This window comes from Zootermopsis nevadensis, unplaced genomic scaffold (genome assembly GCF_977971745.1).
Source record: "Zootermopsis nevadensis isolate Lab colony 2312 unplaced genomic scaffold, Znev_1.0 Znev_ptg000001l, whole genome shotgun sequence".
NCBI classification, from domain to species: Eukaryota; Metazoa; Arthropoda; class Insecta; order Blattodea; family Termopsidae; genus Zootermopsis; species Zootermopsis nevadensis.
The window spans coordinates 20,969,453-20,990,500 of NW_028259133.1; the positions used below are offsets into that span (position 1 = coordinate 20,969,453).

Consider the following 21,048-nt stretch of genomic DNA (forward strand, 5'->3'; position numbering starts at 1 on the left):
ACCATAAGCAAGATTGGGTTTCGAAGCGGTGAGTTCATTGTTTCTTTGTCTTGCGACCCAGACGTTTCATTCCGTGGTAGACACAACAGGAAAAGTCGTCGCCATGCGACTCACAAGTCATGCCCCGCCAACTGCGGGGTCTTGGCTGTGCAAAACCAGTCATCGAAAATCGATGAATGGACAGTTCCAGGCAGTCGGGCTCCAAACTCGATTACCGTCTTTTGCGAAGTGAATAAGCTTGTGATTATAAACTCTGTACGAGTCATAAATTCGTGTTTATGTTGGCATTTATTCTCCCCCCCCCCCCCCATTCTGTTGTCATCAAAACGACTTCCACTTTCCTTGTTTATCCTACCTATAAACATAAAGTTTTAAAATAAGTTGTGCCAAACAACGTGTATTATCTTTTTTTATTTGGTCTTTCAATCGAAAGAGGGAGTAGAAAGAAATAAAAAAACTCGTTGCCGAGGAAAATATTTGTACCAAATACAGTAGAAGTAACACATGAATGGAAAAAAAAATATCACGACTCATCGCTCTGATGAAAGAGGCAGAAAGGACCTCTGAAACATCGGTAAACTTCAGACTCATCTCGCTGATGATGGAGGCAGCAAGGATCTCTGAAACGTCGGTAAACGTCTGACTCATGGCCCTAATAATGGAGGCAGTAAGGACCCCTGAAATGTCGATAAACTTCTACCAGACTACACGGTGCTACAACCCAGATGACAGCCATCTTTATGTCGTGAATAACTGCTTAATTTGTAATCTCCATCAGATATTATTTGGATTCTGAGATCAAGATGGTTTGAGCATGTAACACGCATGAGGCAGACGAAATTTGCGTACAAAAGTAAAGCTGCTGTGTACAAAATTGTAAGGAAAGAACGCGGATGGGGTTTGATCAACAACGGAGCTAAGATTGATGAAGTGTTTTGTTTTGTAATGTTGAGATCCATATGTAGTGCTGTGTACTTGCATGAGTATCGTTAATAAACTAAAATTTACATATTAGAAATGTAAGAATGTCAACCCCTGATAACAATAAATAATATGAAGTGACGTGTCACATATCTCCCATCTCCACACACACACACACACACACGCTCGCCTACAGGTTTGACCATTTCGTGTCATAATTAACCTCGAATACACAGTAAATCACGTCACAAAAGACTGTGAATGAACATGCAGCTAACACGCATCCAGTGTACCAAATTACCCGCCAATTTGCTGTATTACTTACCCATAGTATACAATCAACACTACGTTCGTTATGAATTACATTATCTCACGACAGGTATCAACTTTTAAAACAAAATTGTCCCTCACGTCTTGTCGAAACTTTTCACCACAAAAATTTAATTACAAAACAGCTGATTCAATTGCCACACTCTTTGAATAAAGCAATTACTTTACGCATGCCACAGTATGTGAGATATCAGGTTCTCAAGGCGGCAAGTATGAATATCAGTGTCTTCTCGGATGCTAAACTAGTAGAAATTGGCCGACGTTTCAGAAGTACTTGCTATCATCAGGATGTTAATGACTGAGGAAGTCAGTACCCCTGAAACATCTGTAAATTTCTACCAGGCTACACGATGCAACATCGCAGGAGACACTTCATGTCAGAGTAATCATTACTCAAAGACAAAAGTTCATTTAGTTACACGCATAAATTATCCCCAAACGTGCCTTGTCGAAACAAGGCGTTTTAGTGTCACCAAGGGTGAACTGTTGGTTCCTGTTAATTACACACATCGTTGAGAAGTTTCTAATTGGTGATGTTAGTTAATAAGCTTCAATACTCTTCTGTTAATTAAAAGTTATCAGAGATCTGAGAGAATACTGTAATGTACCATTACGTCACTTCAGCTGTTAAACTGTATTTTGAAACCCACTTTTAATTTTACACTTGTTCAGTGAAATAATTAAAATGAGTTAACTGTGTACCTCTCTGCCATTTCACTCACTTTGGATTAAACAAGTCGTTTAAAAACATTTAGGTAACGGAGTTTAAAGAAGAACCCCTTAATGTAATCACAATTCAAAAGTTTATGCCCCACATACAATATCAGACTTATTCAAGGATAAAGCTAACACACTTCAATGACAGAACATTTTTAGAATCATATTACGTCTATGACTACACAACACTGCCACAAACAATATAACATTATCCAAATTGCACAATAAAATCATAACAGAATCCTGTGGGTAGGGCTGCTATATCACGCGGCATTATATTAAGTATACTTAATGCATATTACGTTTCTAGAATTGGCTGTGATCTCGTAATCAAGTCATCAATTGTTTTTAAACTGACATCGAAACGAGAACCTTTTAATATTACTCGTACACTCTATAATACTGGGATATTTAAAAGGTTTCGGGTTCGATCCCAATCGATGCAACTGACAGTTCAGGGAGAAGAAAGAATATCAACCAACCAACTGTAAGACGTAACTCCCAAAAAGTCATGGAAGTCATATTAAATTTCCCTAAGGCAGTGAACAATTACTAATTTGCGGAGTAATCAATCAACCATTTTCACAACCTCTTATATAACAATTATGATTGCAGAGTTTAGAATATCTCAACAATTAATCAAATATACAGTGCAGAGAGACGAGTAAAATTATTTTGTAACAGATATCGCCTGGTCAGTTTTGTTTAGACTAAACGCATAACACACATGACGGAGAAGTTGCCGACGAAGCACGGCGTTAAAGCAGTGAACATTTATTTGAATCCATAAAAATCAAACTTCCTCAACACGAAACGGAAACCTACGTAATATAATGTTCTGTTTCATTGAACACGAACAATCAGTCTGATATAAACTCTCTTTATACGAGAAGTAACACTCCAGGAGAGAAACGTTATGTTCGTGATTTTGTTACGAGAAGCCATTCAGTAAACTGACTCCAGACAACGGAGTCCTTTCGAGCAAGGATTAAAGAAAGAAAGAAAGAAAGACGAATACACAAAGAAACAAACAAAAGGAATGTACGTAACTTTCAGGAAAAAAGGTCAGTAGATATATCTACAAAAATGCGTATGACGTACATAAGTGCTTTAGTGTTGATAAAAACGCTCTTTACCGATTGTCAGCTGATTTGCCCCCCCCCCCCCCACGACCCCCACTAACATCATAAACCACCGACTTCCCCTTCTGTGAGAATTACCAGTTCTGCCTCACACTACCACGACACAGTTGGCGAGAACGTATATGAAGTACATATGTTAAGGGAGAGTTATGCCAGTAATTAACAGGGTTGTATCATTAGGGGATCTTCGTTTTCAATGCGAATATTTTTCAGCGAGTTTAAATGAAATAAATTAAGTACTGATACACTGAGACAGTTTAGCGACCAAGCTTTTATTACTCAAAACAAATTCGGATAACCAGAACGGAAAATACCCTTAGTAAATTTAGGCTTACATAAGAGGATAATATTAAAATCGATTTTAGATATATGTTTTATGTGGACTGGGTACAATTTACTCAGGACAGAGTCGAGTGGCGAGCTCTGGTGAACATGGGGAAGATTTAATCTTCCCGTACACTGGAACAAAATTTAGCGGGATAATTTGATCAAAGACTAAGAAGGAGGTTAAGGATTACATGAAGATGGCTCTTAGGTAGACGGGCTGTGAGGTGGATAGAACTGGGTCAAGATCGTATGTAACAGCAGATCAGTCTTCGGTATTAGCGGTATTCAACCTTCGTATTTTACTATCGGAGAATTATTTAATTACTTAACACAACTAAAATTAAGTCACATACTGAGTGCCTACACGCTTTGGTCAGCATGGTAAATATCCAAGTATTTATATTGTAATTAAGCAGATCCATCTTAAGCCTTTAAAGCAAACTATAAGAACCACCTACCTCTGCGTGTTATCCACGAAGTGTATTTATGTGTTTCGTATGATTCTCACTAAACAGCGATTATTTCCTTAAACAGCGTTAACCAGTTGATCTAAGTAATGGTGAAGAGTTGTGTTTTCTTCGCGGTACGAACTGAATTCTTAAATATTATGTACGCAGTGCGTGTCTCATTATAAACAGCGATTATTTCCTTAAACAGCGTTAACCAGTTGATCTAAGTAATGGTGAAGAGTTGTGTTTTCTTCGCGGTACGAACTGAATTCTTAAATATTATGTACGCAGTGCGTGTCTCATTATAAACAGCGATTATTTCCTTAAACAGCGTTAACCAGTTGATCTTTGTAATGGTGAAGTGTTGTTTTCTTCGCGGTACGGACTAAATTCTTAAATATTATTTAGACGGGATTCTAAGCGTTACGGCAAGAGGATTAAAACATCAGTCAACGAAAGTTACAAATCTCGCTCTTGCTACTCTGTTGAGTTAACGGAGCAACGTTGAGGCATGACAGGAAACTGGGGCAACAGATCTCCGCTGCTATCGATCCAGTGCTGATGCTGCACGTACCTCAGCGTGTGTGAAGGGATGCCTGTTCGTACGTCATTTATCCCTAAACTTCGAGCATTCACTCTAATACTAATTGCTTGTGTTTTAACTAGTTAGAAATAACTTCTATATAACGTACGTACTTTTTAAAAATGATTAGTAACACTGTAAATACATTGAATCCTTTGAATCTGAAGCTAATTCAAAAAAAATATTTAAGAATTCAGTCCGTACCGCGAAGAAAACACGACACTTCACCATTACAAAGATCAACTGGTTAACGCTGTTTAAGGAAATAATAAACGCTGTTTACTCATCCATGAATACATTCTGAGGGGAAAAATGCAGAGTTAAAGCAATAAGATACATTTAGTAACCACTGACTTAAAAGTCTTTGAGATAAAACAATTTATGACTACGAACTGTGATGTCTGAAATGTTTCTTACATCCTTACAACGGGGAACGTAAACATACACGCACAACCACCGGGGTGGGGGTGGGGGTGGGGGGTTAACACTCATATTATTTCAAAAAAGTGTTTTTTGTTGTAAAATCCGATCAGGAAATTAGCAAAAACTAATTAAGCGTCCGAATGGTCACGGCGCTTGCAATCAAAATGGTTGATATAGACAACTGGGACGGGGGGGGGGGGGGGGCGGCGGACGAGGTGGAGGGTAACATCAGCAACTGACTGCGAAATGTTGCTCCTCGTTCCGAAGAGGGTGAGAATCGATTAGGGATCGATCTAGCCCAACCCCTTCGCCTCCAGCCCTGCCCACAAAATGTACAAAATAAATGTAATCCATTTCTTTCAATGTCTCAGAAGTATAAGCTGATCATTTTCATTAAAATTACGAACACAGCGTTCACTTTAAAAAGATAATTTGGGGTAAGGACTGTGTTATAACCACAGTGGCTGTCTTACGATTTCTGGTTATTAAATCACACAAATCATCCCAGTAGACTACTTGCTGTTAACTTAAGGCTGTGCGTAGTTATCAGAGGAAAACAGAAAAGTTCTATCAGACTACATTCATACAGATGGCACAATTAATATGAAGACAAGGCTGCAGGGAAATTGGAAATGTTGAAATATTCTTTCGCCTCTGTTTGGTGAGTAATTAATTTTGGAGAGTGATCCAATCTTTTCTGTGAATAAACAGACCAGTGTTATGCGACATTCAACAAGCGAGAGTTGTTAAATCCAATTAAGATAATGCACGGTTAGTTATTTAAAGCAGTTTTGTAATTTTTAATTAAACATTACGAATATACGAGTTATTTTCTATGTTATTCATTTTTATTCTATTAATGACTAATGCGTTTATGGAGGATAAATTTTGTAAAGGAAAAACCATGCTCACACAGCAATATTTTTAAAATGTAAATAAATAAACACCATCAAATCTTCGGTCACATATTGCAGTCAAATTAACACTTTAAAGCCTACTGGTCCTACCTGTTTTATAAGCTCTAAGTCTGCTATGGTGACCTTACAACTAGCTAGACTCAAGACGACGCGCCGGATAGGCGAGAAAGTGTACTTGCGCTAAAGGTAGGTTAGGTTAGGCTAGGCTAGGTTAGGTTAGGTTAGGTTAGGTTAGGTTTGGTTTGGTTAGGCTAGGCTAGGCTAGGTTAGGTTAGGTTAGGTTAGGTTAGGTTAGGTTTGGTTAGGCTAGGCTAGGTTAGGTTAGGTTAGGTTAGGTTAGATTTGGTTAGGCTAGGCTAGGCTAGGCTAGGTTAGGTTAGGTTAGGCTAGGTTAGGTTAGGATATTCCTGCCGATCTGTAAGAACGTGAATTACCATTTTCACGTCAGTATTACATCTTTGATAGGTCAACGTGACCTCAAGATTACGACAAGGTCAGTCCAAATTTTTGGCGTCCATTTTCCAAATCCGTGTCCAATGAATTCCTGAATCTAATTCTCCTTAATAGCTTCTCCTGGCGCCGTCACAATTGATGTCGCGACGCTTAGCGTCGATTTTAAAAATTTGTGTCTGATGACTTCCCGAAGTTCATTTTCCATTATATGACTTCTCTTGACGCAGTCGCAATTCGCATCGCGACGCTTGGCGTCGACTTTCCAAATTCCTACCCGATGACTCCATGAAGCTAATTTTCCCTAATATGACGTCTCTTGACGGCATCACAATGGGCGTCGCGACGCTTGATGTCAAATTTCCAAATTTGTGTCCACTGACTTGCTGAAGTTAATTTCTCTAATGACGCCTCTTGGCGCCGTCACAACTGGCGTCGCTACGTCTGGCGTCTATTTTCTAACATCGATTTAATTTCCTTCCGGGATCTTACGTGTTGCAAACGTTTTTGAAGGTGTCGCGATGATTGGCGTCAATTCTCTGGAGCGTCCAATGGCATCCTGAAGTTAACCTGTCCGAAATATAGTCTTTGGTGTCTTTGCTGACTTCGTGACGCTCGGAGTCGATTGTCAGTATCCGCTGTGGGATGTCCAGGTATTTTATTGGCTTCATTTGCAGTTTTCGAGGTCGACGTCCCAACTTTATAGATTTGCTACTCTCGGCATTGGCTGTCTGACGTCGTGTCCACTGGCATCCCGAGAAACTGAACGACGTTTCAGAAATACCTACTGTCTCCATCAGTAGATAAGCGTAATTGCAATATGATTTGAACTCAGCTGACAATGAAACGGAAACTTTACGAGTTATGGCGTCGTGAAACAGCGATGAGTTAACTGACGTGACTGAGACCATTCGGTTTAACAAACGACGCGGTAATTCATATGCACGTGTCATGTTCATTGAAAGGAGAGAACATGAACTTTTGAATGAAGTCATTCCAGCGTGACTTTCTGGTTTACAAACTTACCAACTTAATGCCGTTATCTGTCTGTTATCTTACAAAAGTTTTGGCTGCGAGTTTGTGGGTGAGTTTAGTCAAGTTTATTATGACTTTTGACACTGAATCCATTATCAATGCTCCTTTTCCTGTTTGTCCTCCTACGCAAACTTACCCTCAGTAACATGAATTACCAACTGGCGACCCAGAATTTCACACACGTAAATTTCCTATAATACTGCGTAACTTCGTCTGGTAATATAAAACGTCTTGTTTAATGTCTTCGGTACCTGGCACTAACTGTCCCTGTGAGCGAGTACTCAGCTTAAAGGAGAAAGTCAAATCAATAACGAGGACGTATCTTACTAATGAACTATTTGAATTTATATTTATTGTATATTAAACGACGTTTTTTTTCAGTAGCTCAAACTACACAGCGTCGAATGAGAGGGTGTTAGTAAAGAATGAATAGAAAAGGATGTGGAAGGAACAGTCTGAAAAACTCACGCGAATCACAACAGAAATTAAACCTGATATTTCAAGATTACTCGAATAAAAAAAGTGTTACATGTCTCACTAATGGTTTGTTATGTTACAAAAAAAATTTTAAAAAAAATGTAAACTTATCTGCAATGTTGGGCTTCATTTAATAGCAATGTTAATAAATTTCCATGGTATTTCAATAACCCGTCCTCATTGCTGTCCGCGAGTATATAGGGAGTGGAGATGTAGCCCAAAGTCTGAAAAAAATGCTTTGAACCCCTGTTTTCTCGAAAATGGCTGCCTCCGGCATCAGGGCGATGCCCGTAAGAAGACTGCTTCATATTCGCCGCTGTGACAAACTGAAAGGTCACGGTGTTCCGAAGGATGTGTGCGCGTGTGTGTAGCATTGTGCGTCTTCATGTTTGCAGGGGCTTTTCTTATACCATTCACGATAATGCTTGTGATAGCCGGTCTGCCGCTCATGTTCATGGAACTGTCCTTCGGCCAATACGCGAACCTGGGACCTGTGGCTATCTACAAGAAATTCTGCCCGCTGTTTCGAGGTCTCGGCTATGGAATGGTGATCGTGTCTGCCATTGTGATGCTATACTACAACCTGATCATCGCCTGGACATTATTTTACATGTTTGCATCCTTCAACAGCGTCTTACCGTGGCAAAACTGCGAGGAGTGGAGCACAGAACGTAAGTAACTACATTTAACTAACTCTGATTTACATGCAGAGACATCTGCGTTCAAATGGTTAGCATTCCTGGATAATTATCGTCTTTTGTTTTTTCCATGGGTTGAATTTTTCTCTCATTTCATGACTCATGCTGTACTCAGAGCCTTATTGAGATGATTTCGGTGGTTTTAGTCTTAATTCAGGCCACGACACTTTCTTCAATATCCTTACAAGTTAATTAATCACTAAAAATCATGCCACTCGGCGGGTTTAATCTGAGCTACCGACACCAACAGCAAAATAAACAGACACGGGCCTCGATAACAGCTGTTTTCAATTAGAGGTGCACATATGTGAGATACCGCTACGGTGGTCTAGCGGTTAAAACGCTGGCCTTGTAATCCTGGGGTATCGGGTTCGAATTTATAACTTGTGTTGGGCAAGGCCGTGGTCTAGGCAACACGGAGTTTTCCTTCGTGGCATCCCAACAATTACTCCATTCACACACAGAAGAAGGCAATGGCAAACCACTTCTGGATCATCTGCCAAGAACGTATATGAACAGGTCCCAGTCCGAGAAAAGGATGAAAGGATCCTGTTCATATGGACCTGTCGTCAGACAGAACACTAAATAAATAAATATGTGAGATACATTTTATACACCATCACATAAGATATGAATAAAATGTAGGTGATATTTCAGGTGTGTAAAGAGATGGCTGCTGCGATGTTACGTCGTGCGGTCTGGTATAAATTAACAGACGTTTCAGAGGTTCCTGCTGCCTCCATCATCAGGGCGCAAAATCCCTTAAGGTATTCGTCCTATAATTTCCTCTAAATTTGTCAGATATAAAAGAATGGTTTTTGCGAGTCTGTGAAGCGTCGATCAATACGTATATATGACGTTATTATCCACTGTGACATGTAGTTTGAAGTCTGTAAAACGTATTCTTTGCTAATAAAATCCGGTAGTAGCTGACCCTGCCTCACGCGCAAACAGAAGACACCCACAACAGGGACATGAGACTTGCAGGAAAATGAATTCCAAACGGAAAGGGAAAAGATGGTACCCTCTGTAATACTAATTTTGTGAGCCCATGGTTCAATCCGAAGACGTTTGACAGAGGTCGCGTCTGGACCGACCAGAGCCGGGGTTCGTGACGTAGGCGAAATGTCCCCTCCACCTAACACATCCCCTCTCCAAATGCAACAACGTACCGGATTGGTGGATGCCTCGGCGCTATGAATGGAGGGATAAAGATCAATAGAGAGGGTTTCCGGGCCCCCAGATATTTTGGGGGGGAGGGGAGAAGGGATAAAGGAGGGATGTGGGTAGTGCAGAAAGAAGGTAGACTACTGATGACACTGTGACCTTTCGGCAAGGCACAGATCAGGGTCAAAGCGTAGGTCGTAAGGGATGCTTCTGAAACGCTCCAGAGACCTTCCAGCTTAGTCCGACTTACTCTCCCCAAGAACTGAGGTCTTCCCCAATAACACGAACACCAAGGCTCTTGGTGGTTAGGCCGATTAGTGTTTTGGTCGTGTGACAACAATTGAGAGGAACGTTCTGCCTCTATCAGCAGGTCTAACACACTTTACGTCTTGATTCATCAGCCTTTCATGTACCAGTCCCAGTGGTTTGTTAATGGTCTCCCAGAAGACCTTCCTCCAATCGGTTAGAAACGGAGAATTTATAATGGATTCTTCAAAGGTGCACTGGAATAACATGTTTCTTTTTTTCTAGTTATCGTAACTCTGTAATTCTGTACAAATTAAATCACTGTGTATTTAATTCCCTAATCTTTTTTTTCTAAATAACTTCAACAGTTTCTATTATTTTAGAAACGTGTTTCTTCTACTGTTTACACGAATCACGCCGTGAAGGCGTATGACGGAGTAGAGTTACAACTCCACGTAATCTTAACCTCACACGCCGACCGGTTAATCCCAAGGAAAGAAGTTTACTGTGGGCGGGGGCGAAACGGTATGCACGTGATCAAAAATCGAACCAAGGCCATCCATCCCGAAGCCAGAAGGTCACGTATTTTTTCATACGATAAGTTTTTTTTATATAAAATTATATTTAATATCCGTGTAAATAATGGTTTATATTTGAGCGATAAGAAAGACAATTAAATTTTAGTGTGGACATGCAATACTAAATTTAATAGAAATCTGGCCAGTTCTTTTGGAGACGACACGACGCAACATCCCAAGAGACAGCCATCTTCATACTCGCCACCGTATGAACCCGAAATCTCGCCAATATTTAAATTGCACGAAACGAGGAAAAAGAGACATTGGTTGTCCAAGAAAGAGATGTGTAACTGAAGGAGGAACAAGATGATTTCCTATGGCCAGAAGTGAAGGTGGTGATGAAGGCGAACACATCACTTTGCATAATTCCTGGATGAGGATTGGCTTTGATAATTCTGTTTCCCACCCAGAGCGATAAAATCTGGGCAACTCCTCTAAATTACCTACTGAAGATTTGTATGCGTCATCTAATGACAGTCATCACTGCTATATAATTGCTTGGATGATTGATGACTGTAATGTAGGTGAACAGTCAGAATGTGGATAGGAAAGCAGTTGCAAGCAGGTGACGTCAGAATTGTAAATGACAAAAGTTACATCGCCGACAACAAATACCAAGTGAGAAGTGAAGTTAATCGATTTCAGATATCGAATTCTAGAATCATTAGCCAGATTAATCCTAGTCTAAAAGACCGTGGAACATATTTTGACGTGCGTTTGTGTAGTTGCATATCTGATCCGTTTTCAAGAGGAGCTGATATTCGAATATCGATCGACATAAACTGTTCTGAGAAGAGGGTGGGAATAAGAAAGGAGAGCTCACGCGCGGCTGATGTGACGTAAAGCGTGATCGATCAGCTTCCACCATACGCATACGTAAATCAACTCGTGAGCGGTTAACCCAATCTCAACTAATTTAATATTAGAGAATTTTAGGGGGGAAAAAAAACCTGTCAAACCATTTCAATCCAGAAAGAACAATTTTTAAAGACGACTTGTCATTTCATCATTTAACAAAAAAAAAATTCACTACTTCAAATTTGACGACGATATCAAAAAGGCTTATTTCAAAATGAGTTGCCAAAAGTGCTTTGTACTCGGGACGTCCCGGTTTTATAAATATCGTCCCAAAGACTGGTTATCCTGATATTTTCGATGTTTTTCTCAGTCCCTCAACGCTACACAGTCTCCTCTGTTGACAAAGACGTTAACCAAGCAATATACACATACGTACAACGTTTTTGCTTTAAGCGTGCTCTGAACTTGGTACGTAACGTTGTACCTGGATAGTTTGCATTATACATTTGCATAAGAGCGACAGTGTATTTTGTTTTTCAACTCTGACGTCATCAGTCTACGTTAACTGCCAGAACACACCCTCGTATATACGTCACTTTAATCTAGGTTAATGCTCTCAGTGACAAAGCGTATTCTGTTAAAACGCCGCCATATTATTCCCAAGCCATTAAAAATTCGTAATTAATTTTCTTGAAAATTTCGTAAGTCTCGCTTCGTGATTTCCTAGTTTTTCCTTGTTGACTCCAATTACTGTCTCTCAGTGTTGCCTACGTCTTGACAGGTCGGGCGTATGATTTCCATTGTGTTTTACGTCTGAGTGTTTTTTTTTCGCCTTTTCTATAAATATTTTCCTTTATTTACATCATTCAGCTGAAATCTCTTCAGACTTCGTCTGTGCTTTGTAATTCCAATCCTCCTTCCACGTAAAAAAAACTGTAGACCTAAATTCGTCTTTTCAGACAGTTTATTAATGAAAACAATAAAATTAAAATGATTAATAATAATCACATAATTCAAGATACTATTCCGACATTTACCTGAAAACCACAAAACCTCAATCACGATAAACCAAGATTTTAACATGGGACATTCGAAATATGAAGCAAGAATGCTAACCACTTGGCTGTGACATTCAGTGAAACTTTCTGAGTAACTCATTAAAGATTTATGTGTTGAACTGACATAAGTTTTAATTACATTATATTTCTTCAGTTCCAGTATTTCTAGCTATTAGAGACAAGCCACGTACAATTATTATCGTTGTATAAATAATGCAAGGTGATTCGAAATTCTGCCATCTCACAGCTAATGAGAAAACGTCTGGCATTTCAGCGACTGCTTCACACTTCAGACACACGCCTGTCATTGCGTAAGCCAAACAATGTCTATTTTTGGTACTTTTATCATTTCTGAATCCCATCGGTCATCCTTGGATATTTGAAGGAGCGATATTGTGGACGTAACGTCTATTTTTGTAAGCAGAAATATTATTATTAGTAACTAAACGGCCTTCACTATCAAGTACGCCATGACTCGGACATCGATAAAAGGAATAAAGGCTTCCTTACCACCTAACCTCCATTTCAATGGCTACTATGAATTCTAGGTACTTGTGGTTTATCGGGACACATCGCTTTAAAAATAGGTTAGGTTAGGTTAGGCTAGGTTAGGTTAGGCTAGGTTAGGTTAGGCTAGGTTAGGCTAGGTTGGGTTAGGCTAGGTTAAGTTCACTTAGGTTAGGCTAGGTTAGGTTAGGTTAGGCTAGGTTAGGTTAGGTTAGGTTAGGTTAGGCTAGATTACGTTAGGCTAGGTTAGGTTAGGTTAGGTTAGGTTAAGTTCACTTAGGTTAGGCTAGATTAGGCTAGGTTAGGTTAGGCTAGATTAGGTTAGGTTAGGCTAGATTAGGTTAGGTTAGGTTAGGCTAGGTTAGGTTAGGTTAGGTTAAGTTCACTTAGGTTAGGCTAGGTTAGGTTAGGTTAGGTTAGGCTAGGGTAGGCTAGGTTAGGTTAAGTTCACTTAGGTTAGGCTAGGTTAGGTTAGGCTAGGTTAATGTGTGTGGATAAATGACAAACTGAACGAACTAACAGATAACAACAACAACCGAGTATACGGGTATACTGCTACGCGTGCGCAGTTTTCCGTCCAATCCAAGTCCAGATATTCGACTCTCCCGTTTTGTGTCCCGATAACCAACAAGTACCGAATTCTATCCACAGCTGAGGACTATAATGCATGGGGGCTTTCGTGGAATGGCTGGAAATTATGCGAATATCACTCGGCCATTTTTGATATTAATGGTTTAACAACTGGAGATAGAAATTTCTCGAGTGTATAAATAATAAAAAGCATTAACTACAAAAAGGTGAGACTGAATGAAGTCAACCATGAATACACTGCTTAAAGATACTGAGAAAAAGCCTTTTCAAACAGAAATATTTCAGTTTATGGACACAGTTATAGCACACGTACACGCAGTCAGGATCTGATTTTCCATTCCTTAACACAGCCATTTTCACTCAACAAACAGGCCTTGAGATTTCAGCCGTGTAAGAGAAAAATAAGAAATTCTACACACAAAGGGAACTATTTTCAGAGTGTTATTCTTACGAGGAGGCAGAGAGATGCGCGGCAAGAAATGAAACGTACTTCCGTCGACAATGTTACACGGCAACAGAAGCCGCCCTGAAGAACATCACGCATCAGGCAGAACAAGAAGTGCGTAGGCCTCCTGCCGAGGAATATTTCTTGTGAGTACGCCCTCGTTTTCACAGCACGAACCTACTGCCTTTACATGAAAAGCCCAAAAGCCAACCAGAAAAAAAAACACGCAATATTATTTCACTCTTTCTAAAAAGTATAAAGATGTTATGGCCTCCAGAAAGTTCATACAGACTTTCAGTCAATTTTATAAAAAATTTTTTTACAAGAGATGGTGTCATAAACGAACTTAAGCACGATTACAGGCTTATTTCTCCTCATAAATAAGTAAAGATTCACAATCTTGACAATGTTAGCCATGTGGACTGAGGACTTGTAGAGAGAGACACCAATGTTTCGGAGGAACATACTGTTTCCATCTTCAAGCCTGGGTCTTCACCTCAAAATCCCTTATAATCTTAAGCCGCGTTCTCTTCTGTTCCGCAGACGACGGGTCCTGGGTCTGTCGGCTGGGATTGAGGAGACCGGAGAAATCCGGTTGCCCATGGCAATGTGCCTGCTGTTAGCATGGATAATTGTATTTCTGTGTCTCTGTAAAGGGGTGCAGTCATCAGGCAAGGTAAGTGCAGGTGATATCAGGTATCAGTCAGATTTCTCTAAGTCCTTCTATGGTCCAAAGTATCTTCTCTCTTCATCGGTAACTTATGCTTCAACCAATGCATTTTTCGACATTAATCTTAAACGCAGTCTACGTTTAATTGTCTCAATGGCTGAAACTGTTACAGGTCGTATACTTCACAGCTCTATTTCCTTACGTCGTTCTGGTGATACTGTTCATACGAGGCGTAAGTCTTCCAGGGGCATCCACTGGTATTCTCTTCTACCTCACTCCAGATTGGCATCGACTTGCCAATGCTCAGGTACGATCACCTCACCACAGAAAACGCTCCATGTGTCGGCAGTTACTATGGTAACGATTAAGGCTACAAATATTATAATTACTATACATATTTCGCTGCAATGTTCAAATTTACTACAGACGTTTATCAGGGAATTTAAATTCCCATACCATGGCATTTCCATCTGAATTTTGACTCGGGGGGGGGGGGGGGGTAACGCTACTGTGACACGCGGCCAATGAAGGTTGATTTTAATGACCCTTTATAAAACAACGACAAAGTTTTCGATTAAATTGTATTTGGGAGGACCATTTTTAAATTCTTGACGACGGCTATCCCGAAAGACCTCTTGTGGATTTTCTCACTTTCTCCTGCAAAATTATGGGATATGACCTTGAAACAAGCCAGAGCCATGGCTGCCAACACCCACTACTAAGAGTCACCTTTCCATTTCAAGAAACGTAACAGAAACAGTTCAGAAAGTGTCATTAAATAAACTAAGAATAATATATGTTGTGTAGTAGCAGTGGCCAATTTTACTTGAGTAATAACAAACTGGTAGTAATAATTAAAATAAAGTTATTAATATTTCTGTACTGAGTTAGGAATGGAAAAATGTCTATTATTCTTAAGTGCCAGTGAAATGTCATAAATAAAGATGTTCATATGATCACATGTTGAAACTTCGCAGCCTGAATTACGCAGAATGCAATTATCAGGGCACGTAAACAATCTCGCGATCTGTCTAACTGAATTAATTAAAACTGTGGCTCATTTATAATTTCAGGTATGGGGAGATGCAGCGGTTCAAATCTTCTTTGCTCTAAGTCCAGCATGGGGAGGGCTAATTACCTTAGCTTCCTATAACAAGTTCACAAACAACTGCTACCAGTAAGTACAACTGCACTCTCATCTAAGCACAAACTCAGTTCTTCCCCTGTACCAAATAAAATATTCTAGAAACCAACGCAAGGCAAACTAAGACATTAATTATCCATATATATACTTCCAGTTGCTAAAAGGATGCTTGTTTATCAATTTCTCCACATAAATGATAATACTGAAATTAACTTCGCTATCAGGTTCATATTCGATACACAACTACATTACGGCCAAGTAATTAGTTCTCCTGTTTTATATTTAGGAGATGCCAGATTTGAATCTCAACCTCGAGAACGGCTATCCTGACTAACGTTTCCATTGTTTTCCAACAGTCACTCCACTAAAATGCCAAGGCAGTACCATCACGTAGGCCGTGACTGTTTCCTTACGTATCCCTTCCATGTTATTATTCACTAAATATCTTCATAACATATTGTAGGTGCGTCATATTGCGATTTTATTTAGAAATATTATTAAAATATATATATTAAAATTGTCCGTCAATCACAATAAAGTAATACAAGATAATTAAATGGTTAAAATATTATCCTTTGTTCCGTATCGAGTACTCGATACGGAACAAAGGATAATATTTTAACCATTTAATTATCTTGTATTACTTTATTGTGATTGACGGACAATTTTAATATATATATTTTAATAATATTTCTAAATATCTTCATTTTATGGGTCCCCAACTTTTTAGTTGGCTTGATCTATGGACATTTGGTAGGACTCCTTGGACGAGGGATCGGCTCGTCACAAGGCCTTATTCGCTAAATATCCGATGTTAAAAAGTCCGAGCTACAAACAGTGTCATTAAAAAACTATAAACAAATAATAATATCCATTACTGAAAGATACTCAAAACAAATGTGGGTTACGTGTGTACAACTGACGCCTAAGATCGCTGTCTCATCTCACTCTCGTTTACGTCTTAATTCTTCAAAACAACCTAACAGCAGGTTTATAGGCTCATTAACATCTATCGAAGAAGCCATTTTCTTGTATTCATTAAATTTCTTTAAGATTCTGTTCATTACAACAACAAAACAATCATAAGATCTGAGGTTCTCATGGCAGCGAGTACAAAAATAACCCTGAACGTCAACAAATCAATGTAACTACTTCCTCTCCTCTACATTCCAGTACCACACGATGAACTTAAATAAAACTTTACCTCGGACGCTGCATAGACTTGTACTTAAATACCAATTTTTTTTTGGAAAAACATACTACCTCAGCTTCAATCCCGAAGATGAAGGCAGTACGTTCCTCCAAGATACTGTAATCGAACTAAAAGTTCACATGGAGTTACTACACAGAAGATCAACGTTTGCCATTAGAAACCCACATCTCACACACTAAAATAATAATATATTAGATATTGTAAATGCGTCATATTGTGATTATTTTTAATAAAATAATAATGTTCATTAACTTTAATGGAAGTGTCTGGACTTACCAGCTGCTGACGGCTCGCACTTTTCTTCAACAGAGACGCCCTGATCGTTGCCATATCCAACATTTTGACTTCATTCTTTGCTGGACTTGTGATCTTCTCTGTGATTGGTTTCCTCGCACATGAGCTTCAGGTGGAAGTGAAGAACGTCGTGGACCAAGGCGCAGGTCTTGCTTTTATTGTATACCCGGAAGTTGTGGCTCGGCTTCCGGTCTCACCACTGTGGTCCCTTCTCTTCTTTGTGATGTTGCTCACTCTCGGGCTGGACTCGCAGTTTGCTCTCATGGAAACGGTGACCACTGCCATACTCGATCGTTTCCCTAACCTGCGGGATTACAAGATATGGGTGGTCCTCATTGTAGCTGTGTTTGGATACTTTGGAGGACTCATCTTTACAACAAATGTAAGTTACGTCAACTTTTTTACTGTCTCCAGCCACGTGTACTTTCATTCAGTACAAAGATGGCAGCCTTATGGGATATTGCACTGTGTAGTCTCGTCTCCTCCAGGTTGGGAGTTCGTCGCAAGGCTAACAACCTTGCACCGTAAAAAGGAAGATGTTTCGATATCTCGATCAAAGCCTCGGACAGCCAGACCTAACAGAGGACCGAATGTAAGAGGAGAATTGAGGAGGCCATGGACCGAATACAGACCGGAGAGCCATAGAAGAAGTCTCATCAAAGTTGACTGACATTTCAGAGGTACTTACTGCCTCCATCAAAAGGACAATGAGGTAGAAAGCACCTCTGAAATGTCAGTCGACCTTGACGAGACTACATGATGCAACATCCCAGAGGAGCTACCCTCATACTCACTGTCATGATAAATTGGTATCTCACATTAATTCAGTTTATCCTAGCAAAGTCTAAGATAAAATGTACAACAGTCTCACAAGCTAAATGAATTTTAATTGATTATCGGCCTAATGTTGCTACAGAACGTTAACGACACAAATGGGTCAGAACAAACGAGTTTCTGAATAAGATTATTTAATGAAAATATAAATTTGATCTGTCATCAAGACCGTAACTATTATCAGATATTTAAATAAATCATAGCAATGATTCTTGACAAATTTCTGGATGTGGAAAATTTTAGCGGTAATTGCAATATTTTTTTTTCTGTTTGTTGTAGAGTGGAATGTACTGGCTTCAACTGGTGGATAAGTACGCAGCTAATTGGTCAGTTCTGTTGATAGCAATTGCTGAATGCATCCTCATTTCATGGGTCTACGGTGCAAATCGCTTCCTTAGAGATATCCAAGATATGATTGGCCAAAAGTCACGGTTGTGGATGTTTTTCTGGACATGGATGTGGAAAGTCATTACTCCAGCAGCTCTCTTGGTACATCTGCGGAAACTTCGTCTCTCTCTCTCTCTCTCTCTCTCTCTCTCTCTTTTACCAGAAAATTAAGTCCTCAGATTCACAGACATACGAGGTGCGATCGGAAAGTTTCTAGACTGCGCCTATAAAAACCCGTACACTTATCTCAGGTATTAAATTCATCCATCACCCTCAAAGTAGTTCCCCTGGGAGTGAACACAACGATCCCAGCGCCGCTGCCAAGCCTGGAAGCATCCCTGGAAATCTTTCTTTGTCAGCCTGTCAAGCACCATCTGCGATTCTGCCTGAATCTCTTCTATCGTCTCAAATCTCCTTCCCTTTAGCTGAATTTTCATCTTTTGGAAGAGGAAGAAGTCACACGGAGCTTAGAAAGGAAGCTGGGGTCGGTTCTTGCAAGATCTTTGAGCTCCTGACAAACGAGAAGTCGATTCTGCTTCTGGTCCTCAGACAGGATGCGTCGCATGTGGAGTTCTTCCTTTAGAATCAGCTGACAGGTCCCATAGCCTATCCCAACAATGTCGCACAAGTCGTTGATGGTACGACGTCGATCTTCGTAACATTTTCGGTCGTTGTGCTCGAAGATGGTCGTCCAGAACGCTCGTCATCATCGACAGAGGTTCGGCCATTTTTAAAACGTGAATGCCACACAAAAGTTTGTGCACGACCCATTGCGGACTCCCCAAATGCTTGCTTTAGCATTTCATAGGTTTCCGTAGCCGTTTTGGCGAGTCTTTGGCAAAATTTGATGCACACGCCATTCCGAAATCGCAGGAGGGTCGGTGTAATGCACTACCAAAACGCCCGTAACTAAGAAACAAATGCTAATTCGATGATGCCGGCTGGCACACTGATTCACTATGAATGTAGGCCGCACCCCCTAAAGGCAGATACTCGTACTACATCCGGTTCGCCCGCTATTGACACAGTCTTGAAACTTTCCGATTGCACCTCGTACGTGCATTCAAAATTTTGTAATTTGATAATTTTATAATATGAAACTGTACAATATGGACAAATGTATAAATGGAATGACAGATGAAATGGAAGTATATTTGTATATAATATCCAATTTAGTGCAAGGTCATCTTCTTTTAAAATTTAAACAGGGTTAGAACTATTCCTGAACAACCATGAACAGGCTGCTCATTGCACGAAAGAAAATAAACAGAAAACATTTTTCAATTTAACAAATGATTATTTTATGGTACCGACTTAAAATTAAATAACTCTTCATATGAAACTATTACACTGCTTCTAGTATGTCCCTCAGAAGATACGATCTTTTCTAAATTATTTAGACACTCATTCTGAATAAAATAAAATAAGTATAACACAATATATTTCAGTACTTACACTACAAATCTTGGAGTGTATTTATTTCAGTTCATCCTCTTTTTCAATTGGGTTGAATACGCTCCTGTGAAATACGGGGACTACCAATATCCAATATGGGCTGATGCCGTTGGTTGGGCGATTGGCGTCTTCCCTGTTTGCATCATCATTGGTATGGGTGTCTATAAAATATCAACAGCACCAGAGGGCCCCCTTAGCGAGGTACGTCAACACCACATTCAACTTACGCATGACAAAATCATGTAAAATATTTCATGATTCAGTAAACAACAGAAAATCTACAGAACTTAAAATTACATTCAAGAATCCTTTCAGTGTTGCAAAACGTATAAAATCTATGTTTCAGAGAGTTCGACTCCTGTGTCAACCAACGCCTGACTGGGGTCCTGCAAACCGTCAGAACCTTAATCCCCTCACCACATATGAAAGCGTGCGTAACACCATTGTGCTAGTGAATGGTCTCCCGGTTATTCAAGAAAGCCACGCTGATTCGGAGTCACTGGAAGATAAGCGACTCTGAGAGTGGGCCTGTGGCCAGAGCTCCAATCTGCAAGAGTCAGAGGTGCCAGCGCCACAGACACAGCAGAAGCCCGGTCCAAGCATACTCAAGAATCCGGGAGCTGGAACCAAATCTACCAAGGAAGAATCTCGCACTCAGCAGGTAATTACAACGGCAGTACCTGGCACAAATGTCATTACGAGACCTGTTTAAGCAATGAAGGAAATTTAACAAGTTTTCTATAATGAAATGTAGAAGAGAAAAAAACTGATAAAATGCACATCAGTTTTAGTAACTACAGAGCAGGTTGGAAAGCAATGGCCTATTGAAAGACCATCTGGAATGAGTATTATAATGCAGATCATGAAGCTACGTAGATTTGTTGTATTAAATTTGAATACAACTTAACAGATAAGATAGTGTAATTGCGTCATATTGTGAATATTCTAACAATTATTTATTTTAATCCGTCTTATCACAATATTTAAAATTTCTTATAATTAAGATAATAAAATATCATTGATGTTCAATATCGATTGATCGATTTATATTTTGGAACATCTTTTACACTTTTAATCCGTCTTATCACAATATTTAAAATTTCTTATAATTAAGATAATAAAATATCATTGATGTTCCATATCGATTGATCGATTTACATTTTGGAACATCTTTTACACAACATGTTTCAGT

The 21,048-nt window shown here is 39.6% G+C and overlaps 2 protein-coding genes across 2 annotated transcripts in view; one reads left to right on the top strand and one right to left on the bottom strand.

Annotated features, from left to right (window-relative positions):
* Nucleotides 1-17,301, bottom strand: part of l(3)73Ah (polycomb group ring finger 3-like lethal (3) 73Ah) — a 36,598-nt gene extending 19,297 nt beyond the window's left edge. The window contains exon 1 of the mRNA XM_022072088.2: nt 17,163-17,301. The gene's annotated coding sequence lies outside the window, so the exon portion shown is untranslated. The remainder of the gene's footprint in view (nt 1-17,162) is intronic.
* Nucleotides 1-21,048, top strand: part of LOC110833863 (sodium- and chloride-dependent glycine transporter 1) — a 42,060-nt gene that overhangs the window by 7,172 nt on the left and 13,840 nt on the right. The window contains exons 3-11 of the mRNA XM_087346115.1: nt 8,167-8,442; nt 13,852-14,005; nt 14,403-14,535; nt 14,702-14,836; nt 15,603-15,706; nt 17,196-17,562; nt 18,294-18,503; nt 19,887-20,057; nt 20,203-20,517. Coding sequence (XP_087202241.1) covers nt 8,167-8,442; nt 13,852-14,005; nt 14,403-14,535; nt 14,702-14,836; nt 15,603-15,706; nt 17,196-17,562; nt 18,294-18,503; nt 19,887-20,057; nt 20,203-20,376 — 1,724 coding nt within the window. The 3' untranslated portion in view covers nt 20,377-20,517. The remainder of the gene's footprint in view (nt 1-8,166; nt 8,443-13,851; nt 14,006-14,402; nt 14,536-14,701; nt 14,837-15,602; nt 15,707-17,195; nt 17,563-18,293; nt 18,504-19,886; nt 20,058-20,202; nt 20,518-21,048) is intronic.